Consider the following 17,145-nt stretch of genomic DNA (forward strand, 5'->3'; position numbering starts at 1 on the left):
TGGCCTTCCTGTCATCATCCAACCCCACAGAGGCAGGGGCTGAGGCCTCCTGATGCTAGCCCTCCGCTTGAGGAGGAGTCCCACCCTGGTCCGAGCTCCAGAGAGCTCAGGCTCTGCTGTGCTAGGGGCAGGGGGCACACAGGACTCCTCCTGTCGCTTCTCCCTTCCCCAGGCTGGGTCCATGGGTGTGGTTGGGCCTCCCCAACCTGTGCTTTCCTTCTCCTTTAGGCCTTGCCCCAGACCAATCCTCCCCTCTTCTCCCCATTCCCCACGCAAGTCTCCCCCCCAACTCCTCATTCCCCTGCCAGCTCCCCCAATCCCTGTCTCCCCTAGCCCCCTCCCCCAGGGCTCCCCTTTCCAGGGCTTCCCACCTCCCCTCTCCTGCGTCCTCCCTCCTGCTCCGTTTTGCCTTCTCTGGGTGCTCTTTTGCCCCGTCTAATCTACCGTTTCCCTCTGTCAAAGTTCTCATTTTAGTTAATGCATTTTTAAGTGTTTCATCTGCTTTTTTTTTTCTTATTTTCCATTCTTTTTTAGAGCCTCTTGTTCCTTTGGTCCTATCTCAAAACATTCTTATTTTGTTGGACAGGTTACACCATCTTGATTTTACATTTTATATCTGAAGGCCTAAAGTATTAGTTCTCCTAATTCTCTTGATAGCTTTTTCCTACTGTAATTTGTGAATTTTTAAAATTGGGGTCCAAGTGCTCATTGGTGTCAACATCTGAGCCTTGACCCAAGGTTGCAGGATGGTGTGGCTTTGCTTCCATGGGTGGGACCCAGCCAGCCCCAGTTCCCTGGTGAGCAGCTGCAATGAGCAGAGGAGAACAGGCCCCCCTCTTGCCCCCGAGCCATAGCCCCCACCTTCAGACTCCTGCAGCTCCACCCCCCAGACACATGTGCAGCCCCCCATTGTGAGTGTAGAGGCATCTCCAGGTGCTTCCCCCCCAGCCTGGGAATAGGATGGGCTCTTGGGGCCGCATAGTTGGGGCCACCCACAAGGGGGAGAATCTGAGATGTGCCTTAGAATTGCCGCTGCGCTCAGCCCAGTGATCTGAGAACCACAGAGGCTGCCCCCACCCCCAGATCAGGGGAACCACCACCCAAGCAGCCCAGCAGGTGCCGGGGTGTGGACAGGGCTCCGTGGGAGCCCCATGGAGGCTCGGGGGCTGTGGGCTCGGGTTGGGAGCCGCAGCCCCAACCTGACCGCCCATGGCGGGGCCAGGACCAATGCTGTGTGTTGGCCGCCCTCAGCGAGGACAACGTGCCGGACCCCAGGGACGTGAAGGAGAAGTTCCACGGGAGCCTGGTGGCAGCACTGAGCGTGTACGGGCCACACTTCCTGGCCTACTTCGGTTCCTTTGCCACAGTGGGCCTGCTCTGGTTTGCCCACCACTCGCTCTTCCTGCACATCCGCAAGGCCACGCAGTCCATGGGGCTACTCAACACGCTGTCACTGGCCTTCGTGGGCGGCCTCCCACTGGCCTACCAGCAGACCTCGGCCTTCGTGCGACAGCCACACGACGAGCTGGAGAGCGTGCGCGTCAGCTGCGCCATCATCTTCCTTGCCAGCATCTTCCAGTTCGCCATCTGGACCACGGCCCTGCTGCACGAGGGGGAGACGCTGCAGCCCTCGGCCCGCTTCGGAGGCCGGGAGCACGCGTTCATGTTTGCCAAGCTTGCGCTGTACCCCTGTGCCAGCTTGCTGGCCTTCGCGTCCACCTGCTTCCTCAGCCGGTTCAGCACGGCCATCTTCCACCTCATGCAGATCGCCGTGCCCTTTGCCTTCCTGCTGCTGCGCCTCCTCGTCCGCCTGGGCCTGGCCCTTCTGTGTGCCATGCGGGGCCTCGCCCAGCCAGCTACCCAGGCTGAGGAGGACGCACATGCCCCGCTCCTCCCTGCTGCCTGCTAGCTCCTGGGGCCTGGCTGCCCCCACCTGCACTCAGCCTGCTTTTGGTTTGTATCTTCAACCTTCTTCTCTAGAGCCTTTGGTAGGTTTCTGCTTCTGCAGACAGTGCGACAGGAGCTTGTATCCCAGTCTCTGTCCTAGGCCCACATTCTCACTCTTTGTGAAGCTAAACCACCAGGGTGCTTGCGCTCTTGCTGGGAGCCCATGGTGCCAGCCCTGAGTGGGGCGTGGGTCCCCAGGCACAAAGGACATGGCAGCAGCACAGCAATGGCCACACTGTATTGTCCTGGATATAAATTATGCTTACATTCAGGTAGTGACAAGGTACACAAGGGCCTGGGTGCAAGCCCACACCACCCCTCTGGGCGCACAGACGCACTTAAATACAAAGGACAGACAACTACAGACCAGAACGAGAGCCAAGGCCTGCAAAGCGGACACAAGTGATGCCACCAGGGACGTCAAGGCAGACACACGTGTGTGTGCTGGAGGCACGTGATAGGGATGTCCCACCACAAATGGCCACTACAGTGCATTTGTGTGTATTTGGCAGAAGCTCAGGGGACATGGGGCTGGTGGGGCAGAGCTCCGTCACATGGCGCTGGCAGCAAACAGCCAGGATGAGTGGAGAAACAGGATTCCTGGGCCTTTCTTTGGGGCCCCTGGAGCCTCCCCAGACTGATCTTGGGGCATGTCTGAACCCAGGGTAGGGGAGGCCCAGGCACCTGGTCAGCTGGACGGGCACTGGGAAAGGCATGTTGATCTTTGACAAACAGGTAATTAAAGCTGGCTCCTCCCCAATGTCACACTTTGTAAACTTCCTCTGGGCCTCCCCTCCGGTTTGCTTTTGGTCCCTTCTGCATACTCTGCCCCAGCCCATGAGGGCCTAGCTTCCCTCCTGCTGCATCTCCAGGATGTCAGCCAAGCCCACCTGGCCTTAGGGCCCTCCGCCCCCCACGTGCAGCCCAAGCAGCTCCTCCACAGTGGCAGGGCCGGGAGAGAAGGCACCTTCCCCAAGACAAGTGGCAGGTGTCCCCACCCAGCCCTCAGTGGGAAGGTAGGCCACAGGCCCTGGTGGTTGGGGCATTCCCACTCTGTTAGGAGCTTCCGGGGGGATGGCCTAAGATTCGGTGCTGCCCAGCTCGGTGGGCTCACAGATGGTGGGGGGACGCAAAATGAGAAATGCTTTCTACCCAGGATGGTAGCCTGGACCCCATGGGCGGGACGACTGGCCAGCCAAAGCCCTGCACCCAGCCTGTCACTGGATCGGAGGCCAGGGGGAAACAGCTGCTACCCCACGCAGCTTCCACGTGCATAGGGTGAGGAGGAGATGCCCCCAGTCAAAGCCATAGGCAAGTCCATCCACCACTGGCTGGCACCCGCTGCTGCTGGACAGGCGAGCTGCTGCAGGGTCCCTCTACTTGGAGTCCCCTTCAGGGATGGGCACCCCGTCTGCTCGGGCATCCTTGGGGGTTCCCGCCTTCCTGGGCTTCTGCTTGGTTTTCCTGAGCATGTGGACCTGTCCCACAACAGGTCAGGTCAAAGTGCTGGAAAATACTGTAGGCATGGTCTCAGCCCACTTTACAGAAAGGGGGTGGGTTTCAGCCTGTGGGCCCCTCCCCTCCCTGTACCCAGGGGCCCACTGGGAAATAACGGTGCACCGCCCAGCCAGCCCTCAGGGCCCTCCCAGCTCACTGCGCGTGGTACCTTGGGACCCGCAGCCGAGATGATCATGTGCCCAGGAGCCTGGACCCAGGGCTCACCATCCACCTGCACAGGCGTGGCCTTCAGAAGGGTGACGCGGAAGTAGGAGCCCTGGGCGATGCGGATGCCGGAGCGCAGCCCGCCCTGGACCTGGCCCTGGTAGTGGAGAGGCGGCCGGTAGGGCTCAGCAGGCCACAGTCCCACGCCAGGGCCCACCCCGGCTGTCCACACTCACCATATGCATGACGCCTGTCACCCCCACCACCTCTAACAGCCCGTCATCCATGCGTGGCTTCTCGAACCTTGAGTCACTGTCGGAGCCCCACAGATCAGCCCCCGAGCCCCAGCTGCACCAAGGGAGGGGCGCACAGGTGAGTGGGCAGGCTGGATGAGGGCCTCAAGCCCCACCAGAGGAGCCCTTGGAGCCCCTTGGAGCCCCACCCACTGGCACCTGGGGATGTTGATGAAGATGAGACCCTCGATGCTTGGCAACTCCACTTCCTGCTGCTCCACCTGCAGCCGGATCTCCTTGTGTAAGCCACGGGAGTGGCTGATCTTCTGCAGCCCAACCCGCACATACACGCCTTTATTGTGGAACCTGTGGAGGAGGTGTATGCCTAGAGTCAAGGTGGAGCCCTTGCCCTACCTATGATGCCCCCCTCTACAGCCCCAGGTTCCAGCCCCATCCACCAAGTCCTGCTGGTGACTCCCAGGAAGTATGCTGTCACCAGGGGGCAGCCCTGTGATCTAGAGCAGTCCCAAGCCCCTATCCTTGATGTTCTGGCACCTGCTTGTGAACTTGCCAGGCTCCTCTTCCCGTGCCTGGTGGAAGTCCAGGCTCAGCTCTGCATCAATGCCTATCCCGCAGTAGTTACTCATCTGCACAATCTGGAGATAAGACACATTCTCCCATGACCCTGGTCAGTTTTCACCACGTGCTCCCCACCTCCCTGAAGCTGGGTCCAGCCTCCTCATCTCCAACCCAACCCTCCCCTATTGTCACAGCAGCTTCCATCCTGTGACTGACGTGCACTCAGGGGGAGGCAACTATCTGAGCCAGCCAGCCCGGGATGTCCCCAGCAAGCCGCTGCTGACGATGCCTCAGCTTCCCTGTAAATGGGGCAGCCCTGGTGCCTACACCAGGTGGTGGCTGGGATCCACATGAAACCCCGGACAGAAGCAGAGAGTTGCCTCTGGGGGGCCCGACAGGTGCCACCCTGGTACCTTGGGGGGCTCAACGTCCGCCACGCTGTCTTCTGCAGCACCAGCCTCGTGAGCGTCCAGCAGAATGGTCCAGCGGTCCATGAGCACTGCGTCAGCCTCATCCACCGACACCAGCACGGAGAATGGGTCCTCCCCACTATAGCCCGCCCCCCAGCGGAGGACCCGGCCGAGGTCATTCCCTGGGATGGGGGCAAGAGAAGACGGACTCTCTATACCCACCCCTCTCCCCACCCTCCCAGGCCTGTCCCCTGGTCTGCTGGCCGACCCCACCTGTGCCCAGCGGCAGGATGGCCACGGAAGGCTCCGGGCACGCCAGACAGTGCCGCATCTCCTCCAGGGCGGCGAGCACCCAGCCCACAGTGCCGTCCCCACCACACACCAGCACCCGGAAACAGGGCACCTGAGAGAACACGTGGAACCTGGCAAGAGGCAAACAGGAAGCACTTGGTGCACGCAGGCCAACAGGAGCACCCAAGCCAACGCAGAACAGCCTGGATGGTTCCGTTCCCTCAGGCCTCTCCACAGCGATGTACAAGCACCCCTCCAAAGGCTTGTGAGGCTGTGAGCAGTGTGGCAGGGACCCCCACACTCACCCAGGAAGAGGCCCCCCGTTGGTCAGTTCAAAGACCTGGTGAGGGTTCAGCAGCTTCCGGAAACTACAGAGCAGGTCACGGCCCTTGAGGCCTCCACTCTTGGGGTTCACAAACACGAGGAGGGGGCAGGAGTCTGGGGGCAACTTCGTGTGCTGACAGATGGGGGGGTGCTGGGTTAGTGCAGGTTCTCAAAGCCATCCCATAGGGGCAGTGACAAGTGCTCCAACCCTGAGCCCACATAGCCTGAGCTCACCTGCAGCTAGTCCCCCGCCCAAGGAAGGCACACATATGCCCCAGGAGGAGATGAAGCTGGCCGGCCTGGAGCTCTGAGCATACAGGCCACCACCACCCACCGTGACCCTTGTGGCCAGACCGTGCCCACTGCCTGATCCACACAGCCAAGGCTGGACATCCACGTGGGAGTCCACATGCCCCTCCTACAGCTCTCCGGGCCTCTGCCCACCCCCAGCACAGCCAGCAGGAGCAGCCAGGCTCACGGAGGGGCCCCTGCCTCCCATGGGCAGAAGTCCATCTCCCAACAAACAACCCCCAAAACATGGGGCCCAGAGACAGCAGGTAGGGGGCTGAGGTCCCAGCAATGGTGAGGGTGGTGGGGGGCACCAGCATCCATTGGTGGGAGATGCTGGTTAACAGGCACGACTCAGCAACACCTCAAAGCCAAGGACACACTCAGGGTGATGTGTGACCCGTGGGGCAGAGCTGCCTGCAGTCCTCCCACACCTGCTCACCCCACAGCAGGGTGCTACCAGGAGAAAGTACAAGTTGGCACCGCCCACCAGGCTCTGCCTATCAGGGACCCCAACCTGCAGGGGCCGCATCCTCATCAGGACAGCACAGTGACGCCTGGCTCAGGTGGGAGGGGACAGCCAGGCCCAGGAGTCGCCCCCCCCAGTCCCCAACAGTGACCTCACCTACTCTTAATTCTGCTGCACCCAGACAGGGCTCCGGGGTCAGGGCTGGAGCAGCCACCAACACCTCAGGGGAGTCCTTGGGGGCCAGCAGGGGTGAGGACCAGAGGCTGCTGGCAAAGGCATGGAGCGTGGGGCACGACGTGGGGCTCCAGCCCCTCACCCTGCTCCAACCCATATAGTGTCCACCCCGGGCGTGGGCTTATCCCACTTCACTCTTCCAGGTGTGGTCCAAAGTCAGGGAGCCCCACCTCCGGGTCAGAGGTGGCCCAGGCCTCCCAAGCAGGGGTCCCAGTGACCCTCGAAAAGGCAAGGGCCTCCCAGGATGTGTGCATACACACAGCCCCTAGGAGGCAGCCATGGCAGGATGGGAACTGCAGCTTGCAGTCCTCCGCCCGTCAGCCATGGTACAGGCCCGTTGCCCCCAGATCTCAGACTCCTCCCAGGCTGTGAACCGTGTGTTAGACAAACCAGTGTCCCTGATGCGCCCACTCACCAGCACGTCTGGGAGCACCAGGGCGGTGAGTGGCCGGCCGTGCACAGCTGTGTCCTTGATCAGCATGTAGAGCCGCTCAGCCTCCGTGAAGCAGGCCACATCCAGCACCACGGCACCTGCAGCACGGGGACTGTGAGCTCAGACTGTGGCCTCCCTCATCCTGCTGCCAGAAGGGACTCTGGGTCTGGCCATCCAATGGCAGCCATGTGATGCAGGATCACCAGCCCCATGGAGCCTTTGAGGGTCACCAAGCTCAGAGACAGGACACAGAGATGGACAAAAGAGGGCAGCGTGGCAGAGCACACCCTCACCCCAGGGCCTGGGAGGAACACCCCCACAAGAATGGGGGATACTGATAACTGCTGGGGACCCCCAGAAGGCATTTGGGGCTCATGGGAATAGCCTCCTGCTTCTGGGCAGATTTGCAGTCTCCCAAGAAAAGAAAGATGCAAACCCAAGGGCAGAACAGGTTTTTGAGAAAAGTCCTCGGCAACTCAATCACATTTTAGCAAAAGCATGATAGCCAGGGAGCCAGGGAAAAAACCACAAATGGGTCCCTCCCACAGGGTTCCCCCAGACAAAGGTCAGGTCCTAAACAAAATGGAAATGCTGAATACGAAGGTAAGAAGGGCAGGCCTTTCCACCTAACTCCAGAGCCCAATCTGACCATGCCCTACAACAGCGGCTCACCTTGGGAGGAGTAGACGTGGCTCACGGACACCAGGCCAGCTGCGAAGATAGGCTGCGGTCAGGGGAGGTGCGAGGTCCCCAGGCCCTGCCCAGTCTTGGAGGCCAACCCTGCTGCTCCTGTTTGCAGGTGGTTCCCACAACCCAGGAGGGGCAGCTCCCCCAGCATGTCCCTCCCCAGCTCAGAGCAAAAGGCAGAGGCTGGACCTCTGGGGTCTCAGAAGCCCCTTGGAGGAGGTGAGCACTGTGGGCCCTGGAGGCGAGAAAAGAGACCCAACGAGTGGGAACCAGCCTGGCAAAGGCTCAGATACTGTGTGGAGGGAGAGGAGGAGAGGAGAACCAGCCCCCACGGTCTGCTCTCAGAACCCGTCCCCTCCTCCCCCTGCTCCCCTGTCAGCCCAGGCAGTCACACCTTTGGTGGCCACAGCCTCATCCAGCAGGCTGCCATACTCCTGGGCAGACAGCCCGAAAGGCAGGCCAGCAACATACAGGGAGACACGGGGGGCCACAGCTCTGCTCTCAGCCACATAGAACCGCGTCTGGGTCATCTGTCGCAGGGATGTCTGTGGGGAGGTAGGACCCAGAGCAGAGCACTCAGGGAGGGCACCACCATTCCCGGTCCCTCCATCCTCCATCCAGAAAGACTTCCCAGGCTGAACCACACTGAGACAAGACAGAAAAGGAAACACAGGCTTCCTCCCTCGGGACAAGCCCCTCAACTTTCCTCAGGGAGCCCCAGGAAGTGGGGTCTGGGGCTCAAAACGGCACCTTCGAGAGAACAGTGACATGAGCAAGCAGACAGACCCGCCAGGCCCAGGAAGGCTGGCACTGGCACGTAGGGCCCTAGGGACAGGCTCCCTCGCTGGGAGGCAGCAGCCATGGCCAAAGGCTGGTGACTCTGTGGGGACCAGCATTCACACCAAAATGACCTGCCGGATGTCACGAAGCCGGGTGAGCAAGGGCTCCTCATCCTCCAGCACCGTCCGCTGGACTGCAAGAATGACAGGCAAGGCCTGTGGGTACCAGGTGCCACTCCCACATCTGCAAGCAGCTGCCCCGAAGACCTCAGGACACCCCGGGGCAGATCGGGGACCCTCGATCACAGGCTACCGCTCACCTTGCCTGCTGCCCATGAGCACCTCCTCCAGCTGGAAGCTCTCCGGACCCTCAGCCTGTGAGGGGCAGAGGTCACAGCGTCAGGCCTGGAGCTCCAGCTCCTCCAGGTCATCCACCAGGCCAGCCAGGACCACAGTGGCATACACACCTGACGGCCGAGCAGCAGGAGAGCCTCCAGCAGCACGGTCCGGGCTGTGCTCCGTGGGGTCACACGGATGGACACGTAGGCCACACCCACCCTGCAGGGAACAATCTCAGGAGCTCGGGTAACATGCCCCCACGCCCCCCAGCTCCCGCCAACAGACCCTGGGCCTGGGGCCTGGGTCTCACTTGAGCCAGGCAGGGTAGATCTTCAGGTCTTCCTGGGTATGGGGCAGAGCACGGAGGATCCAGGCCTCAGGGGCGGCCTCTCGGGATCCCGGGCCTCTGCTGCCCTCCTCCTCTGCACTCCCTCCGGCCCGGGTCCTGCCGCGGGTCCCCATGTCCATGGTGTGGACAGATGGGGGGAGGGCCTGCAGCTCGAAATCGCAAGGGTCCTCCATGACATAGTAAGCCCGAAGCGCTGCCTCCTGCGGGGGAAGTGGGGGGCGAAGGGGGGCAGATGTAGACACCAGCCAGGGCCATGCCAGATGCCACAAAGCTCCCCAAGAAGGCGCCCTGCAGGGGCTCCCTCTTACAAGCATCTCCTGACTCCTGGCGTGGCGGGGGACGGTGATAACACGAAAGTGGTTTCTCTGCAGAGCATCGTTGCCATCAAAGATCTTCAGGGTCTGTTTGCCTGGGCCGGAGAGAAGTAAATGTCTGTCCACGGAGTGGGGTCCAGGCTGGGGACAGGACGGGGGATAGGGTGAGGGATGAGGGGACCAGGCTGCAGGCCACAATGGCTAGAAGGCACTCACTGGAGTCCGGGGCCAGCACCTCTCTGCCCAGCCCAGCGGGGGCGCTTCCGTCTGCACCATTGTCCCCCTCACCTGCCGGAGGGGCACAGCTGACCTCCTACCGAGGCCAACCCCCAGCCCATACACCCAGCCCCAGCACAGCCCCTCACTTACCCTGCTCTGGGGCCGCGCTCTCAGAGATGCGGAAACAGTGCATCTTACTGAAGTTTCGGGACAACAGGCGCACGCACACCGGTGGGAGGACCATGGTGCGCAAGCGCCCAAATGTGCACTCTGGGGCAAGCGCCGCAGAGCAGACTGAGTGGGCCTGCAGATGGGAGCATGGGCCGGCTGTCAGCCACTCTGCAGGGGCCCACGCTGGGTTGATGGCCCCTGACCAGGCCAGGGCGGGGCACACAGGCGGGTGCTACCCTCAGACCAGAAGGATCCCTGACTCTGTACAATGGGGACCATCCCCAGCCCCAACACACTTCGATGCAGACGGGTGAGCACAGACGGGTGAGCACGGAAAGACGCGCCACACCTGCTCTCGGGACCTCCAACCTACTTTCCAAAGGGATAATATATCCACTCTGCCCCACCCCCCAGGACTATGACACCCCACCCCCAGGAACTGCCCATCCCCGCCCTGCCCACCAGGAACTCCACCATCCCACTCCGCCCCTCAGGACACCCCCACCCCGCAAAGCCCCACCTGCATGCCGCACCCCCTCCCCCACAAAGCCCCACCTGAGCATCCCCCCCAACCAGCCAGCAAAGCGCAAAGCCCCACCTGCACGCCGCACCACTCGCAGCGCACGCCTGCCAGCACATCCGAGGAGCCACATGTCTTCCTGCAGACCTCGCAGCGCGCACCAGAGGGCAGGTTCCCCTCCCGCCAGTGGTGGTGATGCGCGTCCTGTGGAGGGGGCCATCCTGGCTCAGCCAGCCCCCAGCAACACCACCCTTCCCCCTCCCTGCCCCCCACCCCACCCCCAGGCTCAGGCCTCTGACCCTGTGCACTCACGTGGTCCCGGTGCCCATCCCAGTGGCACTGGCGGCAGTCGCTGCAGGCGAAGGGCACACAGTCGGGGTGAACGTGCAGCTCACACACTGGGGGGCGGGCAGGGTTAAGGGCCTCTTGCCTCTCCCCACAGCCTTGCCCCCTTCTCTTGGGCAGCACTGCCAAGGCCAGTTCCCTGCACATCCCAGCCACACTTCCTGGACTCTTCCTGGAGCGCACAGCAGGTGCCCCTCCCCTCAGGGGACAGGAGCCGGCTACCCATTGCTCTCTGTCTTCTGGCCCCCTGCACCTGCTTCCCCATGAGGGCAGCTTGAGAGTCCACAAACACATCCCCCCTCATGGGCGCCCAGGGCACCACCCCGCCTCCTGCCTGGCTGCCTGGCCACAGCAGGGTGTGGGCCCCCTGGGCAGCAGAGACCAGGACCCTGGTGAGGGTGCAGACCACAGAGCAGCCAGGCGGGCTGGGCAGTACCTTCACAGCGGAGCGCAGGGGCCTCCAGGGCCTTGCGGCACACGGCGCAGAACTTGCGCTTGTAGAAGCCCCGAGGGCCGAAGCAGTGGGCCACAGGGACCTGCACGGAGCAGAGCTCCCCCTCAGCCTGGGGCCCACCGGACAGCACCCAGCCAGCGCCAGCAGGCCTCGTCTTCTGCAGCCCAGAGAGCCCTGCAGTGCCTCCCAAATCTTCCCCTGCCCCTCTGTGCCCCTGGGGGCCCTGCTGGAACTGCCCACTCTCCTCCCCCAGGCTGGGCTGCCCCTCCTGCAGGGAGCCCCCTGCTGGTTCTTCCCCGGGCCTGATTCAGCTGTGCGGGTCCAGGAAGCTGGGCGCTGGCTGCTTCCTCCAGGCCTCGTCCCTGGCCCTGTGATACATCCGGGGCAAGCTGGACGAAACACTCATGGGCAGAGGCCCACCAACAGGCAGGAGCAGGAGTGCTGGGTGTCAGGGACCCCAGAGGAGGAGGGATCAGAATCAGCAGGAGGTGAGGCCTGGCTACTGCCCTGGGAGGGGCTCACACACAGGGACTTGGGATATGGTCAGCATCCTGGAGACCCAAGGCAGCACAGAGGAGCACTCCTGCACCATCCACCCAGACAGACTGACTTAGCCCAGCACCTGCCACGAGAGCTCACTCCCCCAAGCCCCACCCCACCCCACCCCACCCCCCCGCCCCATCCCACCATACGCACCCGGACCAGGCTGGGCGCCACACCCGTACAGGGTGTCTTCACGTGCTTCAGGCACTTCTCGTGGGACATGAAGTTGCAGACTACGGAATGAGAGCAGCATGAGTTGGCCCCTGTCCGACCCAAGCATCAGGAGACTCCAGGCTTTGGCATGCAGAAGGGAGGCCATGGCCAGCAGGAGCACCAGGGGCCACAGCCAGCTGCCCACATTCTGCAGGGGCAGTGCATCTCTCACAGTGGGCCCACTCTGCCAGAGCTGAGGGGGAGTCGGCGTGTGGTGAATCCCTGCATCCCCCACCCCACTCTGACCCAGCAGTGAGTGATGGGGAAAGTGACTCTCGCCATCCCCACTATCGTGGGGGCAGAGGGAGGACATGACCACAGCATCCCCCCACAGAAGCACCATGGACACCCTGATCCACTGTGCCACCCCACCTCTCATCCCCAGAGAGCCCAGAGTGGGGATGCTGCTGTGTCCCAGGGTCTTGAGAGTGGCCCCTGCCCCTTGCACAAGGGGGCCCACTCCTATCTGTTGGCCCTGAGGTGCAGGCAGGTAAGTGGACATCTCCCCCAAGACCAGCAGCACGAAGAACATCCTTCCCTCTCTCCCCCACAACTCTGAAGACTCTCTGACCACCCTTCCCATGTGCTGTGTGCCTGTTGAAACCAGAGCCAGTCTGTGATGGTCCAAGACCTCCTGAGGCTGGCAGGGTAGGGGTTGGCCAGCCCAGGGATGGCCACACCTGTCCCCACCCAGAGGGATAGACAGCCCAGAGGTTCTAAAGGCAGTGAGTACTCCGACATAGGCTGTGTTTCTGAGGGCCTCCTGTCCTGGGGTGCAGGCCACTAAGAAGGGAGGCCTGGAGAGTCCAGCCACACTGAGGGCCAAAGTCAGACAAGATTGGGGGGAGGGGTGCAGGAGGCCTAGGGAGGGGCAGGGGACCTGGGCTGGGCCCCCCTGGGGTGGGAGGGGTTGGACAAGGCAGCTGGAGGCTGGGAAGTGGGCAGGCAGCAAAAGGACTCACTCTCCAACTTGGCGCTTGGTGAAAAGTATGAGCAAGGGGCCTTGAGGCAGCCCCATCTTACCCACTGAAGCCCTACCCACCCGTCCCTAGGAGGAAGACACCGACTGGTCCTCCACAGGCTAGCAAGGACAGCCCTGAGGCCTTGCTTTTGAAAAAACTACAGCAGGCTGGGTCAGATGGAGTAAGTGGGGAGGCACAGAGGAAGGGTGAGCACTCTGGCTAGCTTCCCCTCCAAGGCACCCAGACTAGCTCTGTCCCGGAAGGCAGCAGCTGCAGGCAGGTGGTGCCCAGCTCCTCTGGCCCACGGAGATAGTGCTTGATCACCCCACATCCCACATCCTGGGTACTCCCTGGCAGGGAAGGAGGCTCTTCCTCCCACACGCTTGTCAGGCCCCTCTGCCGGCCAAGATTATGAGCCCCTTCTCCAGAGGTGGGGAGCACGTCCACACAGCTGCCCAGGGATGGCCTCCACGTCATCCCCCAAGCCCAGCCCCTTTCCATGAGCAGCTTCGCCCTTTAGACCCAGAGCCCCACCTGCAGGAGGTCATAGCACTGAGGAGGACCTGGAGTCTAGCCTTAGACTTGGAGCCCTGCCTTCACCACCCCTCACCTGTGCAGGGGTCCTGGGTTCAACCTCAGACCTAAAGCTGACTCAGCCTGCACAAGCACTGCTCCCCCCTCAGGTGAGCCAGTTGGCATGGGACAAGATAAGACAGTGCAGTGTTTCTGAGGATCTAGGGGTGACCTGCCCCATGCCAGCTGGCCAGACCACCTGGTGCTGCCCTAGGGAGTCAGCTCAACCATGCCATTTTCTTGGGCAGAAGGCATCCCGCCTGAGAGACCCAGCCTCCTCCATCCAGACCTGGTTAAGACTTCTCTGTAAACCCCAGAGTCAAAAGTCTGTCTCCATGAGTGGAGCAAAGGGTCCCCACATGCCTGGGCAGCTGTGGTCCTCAGGGCCTACCCACCTGTTCTGCCAGAGGAAGCAGGACTACGAGAGCAGACCTGGGAAGCTTGTGCCCTCGCTGTCCAATGAGCCAGCAGAGGGAGGGCCTCCTGGCCCAGGCAGCCAGCTTGGCAGCTAGGTGCCAGCCCTGTTGGGGCATGCCGCACTTGGCCCTTGTGGGTAGCAGTGTGCACGCAGGGCAAGAAAAGGCCCAGCACTAGGGCACAGGATCCTACCAGCGGCCCGGACCAGCCCTGCCTGACCACAGTGATGCCTCCTTGCTGCCCCAGCTACAGGGAGTGAGGAGCCTAGAGTAAGTGAGGAGTCCCACCTGCTTAGGGGACCCTGAACTCATCCCCCAGTCACTGCACCTGCTCCACAACGCCCACCATACTTTTCCCTCACTGAATCCCAAGCCCAGTGAAGGAGCTCAGGGAGCTGTTTTTTCCTGAGGCCCACAGTCCTGGGGGAAGACACCTGGTGCCCCCAACCCCCTAGAAAAGCAAGTGCTTATCGCCTCTCCAGAGAGGGTCTGAGGCCATCACACTCCTGCCCCGGGGGTTAAGCGGCTCTGTCCTGAGGAGCCCACTGCTGGGAACGCAGAAGTCAGAGGGGAGGAGCCCATTCTGGGCCACGGGCTGGGGTCTGTGGGATCGCGGGCGCTCACCGTCGCAGAGGAAGCCGGCCAACCCCCAGATGAAGTCGGAGCAGAGGTGGCAGAAGGTGGGCTTAGTGAGCGTCACCTTCCGGAAGCTGTGGCCAGACGCGGCGGGGCCTGGGGTCCTGGCGCCCGCCCGCTCCGAGCCAGACCCCGACCCTGGCCCCGGCCCAGGTCCCGGGCGCGCGCGGCCTCTGCCGCCTAGCTCGGGGCTGGAGGCCGGGCTGCCCGGGCGCGGCGAGCTACTGCCGAGCCAGGCACGGGCCCGGGGCTCGGCCGCCGCCGCCATCCCTGCCCGGGCGGCCCGACCCCGGCGGCTGGCGAGAGCCGGGTCCGCGCCGCGGGTGAGAGGGGGTACCGCCTCCCCGCCGACCCCGCCGTCCGCGCCGGGCTTCCGACTGCGCCCGCCGCTACTGCGCAGGCGCATGCTCGGGGGCGGGGGCCATGGAGCTGGGGGCGGGGCCTGGGCTGGGGCGGTGGGCCTTCTGGGGCGGGGCCTGGGGCGACGGGGCGGGGCCTCGGTTGGTACCTACTGGAGGTGGAAAACCTGCCGGGGGGCCTGCGGACCCTGGGTCCGAGCCGCGGCCTAGTGAGGGACTGCTTGGGGAGGCCTGGAGGGCAGGGGGATGGGCTTGGCCTTCGGCCGACAGGCTGAGCCCGGAATCGGGACCGGGTTCCCCGCACGCAGCCTCCGACGACTCCGGCACCGGGCGTTTGCACCTGCGGCGCCCAGACACGCGCCTGCGCAGACGGACACCTCCCACGCCACAGTGGATCCCGCGGGTGGTTCGCGGTTGCACTGGGAGGCCCTGCGAGCGCAGGGCACATCCCAGGGGCCCGAGGGTGGGATCGGGAACCAAGGCCCGCCTCCCCTGCATGCCCCAACCAGCCGTGTATGACAGCCGAGTGCGCTGCGTTTTCGCAAGCGTGGGCCCTGCCTTACCCCGAGTACCCTCAGGCCTGGCCCCTGTCCTCACCACAGATGGGGACGTCATGAGGGTCTCGCTCAGCAATAGCCAGGGCCTGCATTCCCCCCTCCCTACGCCAACGTTGCTGTCCCGCTGTTAACTGATGATGCTCCCTCCCATCATCTCTCTCTGGCCTAGTGTTCCCATCAGGGCCTGACCTGTCCAACGTCGCCCCCCTCCTCCTCGACCCCGCCCCCCCAGGAAAACCCACCACCACCGCACTCCTGGGGAAGGCAGTGAGTTCTGCCAGCCAGCCCTGCAGAGATGTCTGGCTTTAGGAAGGGACAACCACAGCGCACACAGCTTTGTTTTGTCCAGGCGGTGCTGGGGATGTGTGGGGGATGTGCCCACAAAGGTCACCCTGACCCCATTGCCTGCCAGAAATCACTCCAGGGCCCCTCCTTCTGTGGGCCTGAAAGCAGATTGCCGTTCATGTGGCCAAAATGGGCATCATGGGCCAAGGGTGTTCTTGGGGGACCCAGAAGGGACAAGCAGGGCTGCAGAGAGAGGCTGGCTGCTGTAGGGGTGGAGAAGGGTAAAGTCCCAGGGTCCCAGAGGAGGAGAAAAACCAGGTGGGGGATGCAACCAGGGGAGAATAATGTCCAGAGTTGGGGTGGGGGGCGATGACCAAAAGGCCAGGAAGGCAATGCCCTGGAAGTGTGTTGGGCCTGCTGGGAGGGCCTGAGGGAGTGAGAGACAGGGAGGGTTGCAGTGCCTTGTTTTGCTGAGGGGGATTCCAGGTGTGGACAGCAGAGGGAGAGAGACAAGCTGTTTCTGCAGGAGACAGGGTCCTGAGAAGGCGGGAGGACTTGCACTGTCATTCCCAGGACGGTTCTTTACTGTCTGGAAACCACTCACTGCGCACCCAGAGCATTGATTGGGCTGGCATGTCTGCCCTTCTGGAGCTGAGTTCTGGGGCTGACAGACAACAAACTGAAAAATAAGAACCAAGCCACTTAATGTCTTACTGCCAGGCATGGATGGAGGGAGCTGGGCTGTGGGCAGCAGGAAAACATCCAAGCATCGGGAAACAGAGGGTGTGCCGACAGAAATGGCAGACACACTGCTGTCAAACCTTCCGCGAACTTCTCAGGACCCCTACCAGAATGGCTAGCAGCTTCTAGCTGACGGCTGAAAACATCTGTGCCTGGAGCATGGCGCTGTTCGAGGATCTGGGTGGCCCACTCCATGTCCATGTTCCCACAGAGAGCTTTGGGTCTACAGGCCGTGCCCCTCCCCTTCTCTCCCCTGGAAGTCTCAGTAAGCTCAGGCGCCCCAACACAACACAAGCCAGCCACAGGCTGGGGGCCTTGAACAACGTGTACTTCTCAAAGTTCTGGAGGCCGCAAGTCTGAGGTCGGAGTGGCTCTCAGTCACGTTCTGGTGGGGGACTCATCTTCATTTGCAGATGGGCCTTCTCGCTTGGCTCCTCACACAGCAGCAGAGAGACAGAGAGAACAAGCTATCTGGTGTCCCTTTTCACAAGGGCACTAACCCCATCCTGTGCTCTTGACCCCCAAAGGCCCCACCTCCAAACACCATCCACAGGGGTAGAGTTTCAATACATGAATCAGTGACAGAATCCTTGCCTGTTGTCCAAGCCCCTCGGCTCATGGTACTCGGTTACAAGGAGCCTGGCAGACTCACATGGAAACCAGCCAGCTAGGCATTGTTAACTGGGGGCCTCTGACGCCTGCGCTCTGCTCTGAGTACTGTGGGTGGGTCCCTTTGCTCCTGGAGCATGCTCAGTGTATGTTAGCAGCCGCACCACGGCTTCTCTCTGCTGTGGACATGCTTGTGTGCTGGAG

At 62.5% G+C, this 17,145-nt stretch overlaps 2 protein-coding genes across 9 annotated transcripts in view; one reads left to right on the forward strand and one right to left on the reverse strand.

Annotated features, from left to right (window-relative positions):
- Positions 1-2,712, forward strand: part of TMEM175 (transmembrane protein 175) — a 23,649-nt gene extending 20,937 nt beyond the window's left edge. For 6 of the 7 annotated variants that reach the window (XM_059378966.1, XM_059379006.1, XM_059378974.1 and 3 more), the window contains one exon: positions 1,252-2,712. In XM_059378966.1, coding sequence (XP_059234949.1) covers positions 1,252-1,909 — 658 coding nt within the window. In that variant the 3' untranslated portion in view covers positions 1,910-2,712. Of the gene's footprint in view, positions 1-1,222 lie in introns of all 7 variants that reach the window. The other variant, XM_059378990.1, reaches the window with a different exon arrangement.
- Positions 2,165-14,768, reverse strand: DGKQ (diacylglycerol kinase theta). 2 transcript variants are annotated; one of them, XM_059378951.1, is made up of 23 exons: positions 14,379-14,766; positions 11,744-11,823; positions 11,030-11,129; positions 10,561-10,646; positions 10,327-10,452; positions 9,708-9,861; positions 9,555-9,626; positions 9,333-9,433; positions 8,986-9,224; positions 8,804-8,894; positions 8,657-8,711; positions 8,469-8,530; positions 7,952-8,102; positions 7,543-7,581; positions 6,853-6,968; positions 5,428-5,579; positions 5,105-5,253; positions 4,835-5,013; positions 4,398-4,498; positions 4,062-4,208; positions 3,846-3,957; positions 3,614-3,766; positions 2,165-3,425 (listed from the first exon to the last, which is right to left on the reverse strand). In XM_059378951.1, exons 1-23 carry the CDS (start codon positions 14,656-14,658, stop codon positions 3,324-3,326), a joined length of 2,847 nt encoding a protein of 948 aa, XP_059234934.1. In that variant the 5' UTR covers positions 14,659-14,766; the 3' UTR covers positions 2,165-3,323. The 2 variants fall into 2 exon arrangements, with proteins under 2 accessions (XP_059234934.1, XP_059234940.1); XM_059378957.1 differs by lacking the exons at positions 9,555-9,626; positions 9,708-9,861 and having other exon boundaries at positions 9,333-9,479; positions 14,379-14,768.
- Positions 14,769-17,145: the final 2,377 nt, after the last annotated feature.

Source organism: Mustela nigripes, chromosome 1 (genome assembly GCF_022355385.1).
Source record: "Mustela nigripes isolate SB6536 chromosome 1, MUSNIG.SB6536, whole genome shotgun sequence".
Classification (NCBI taxonomy): domain Eukaryota; kingdom Metazoa; phylum Chordata; class Mammalia; order Carnivora; family Mustelidae; genus Mustela; species Mustela nigripes.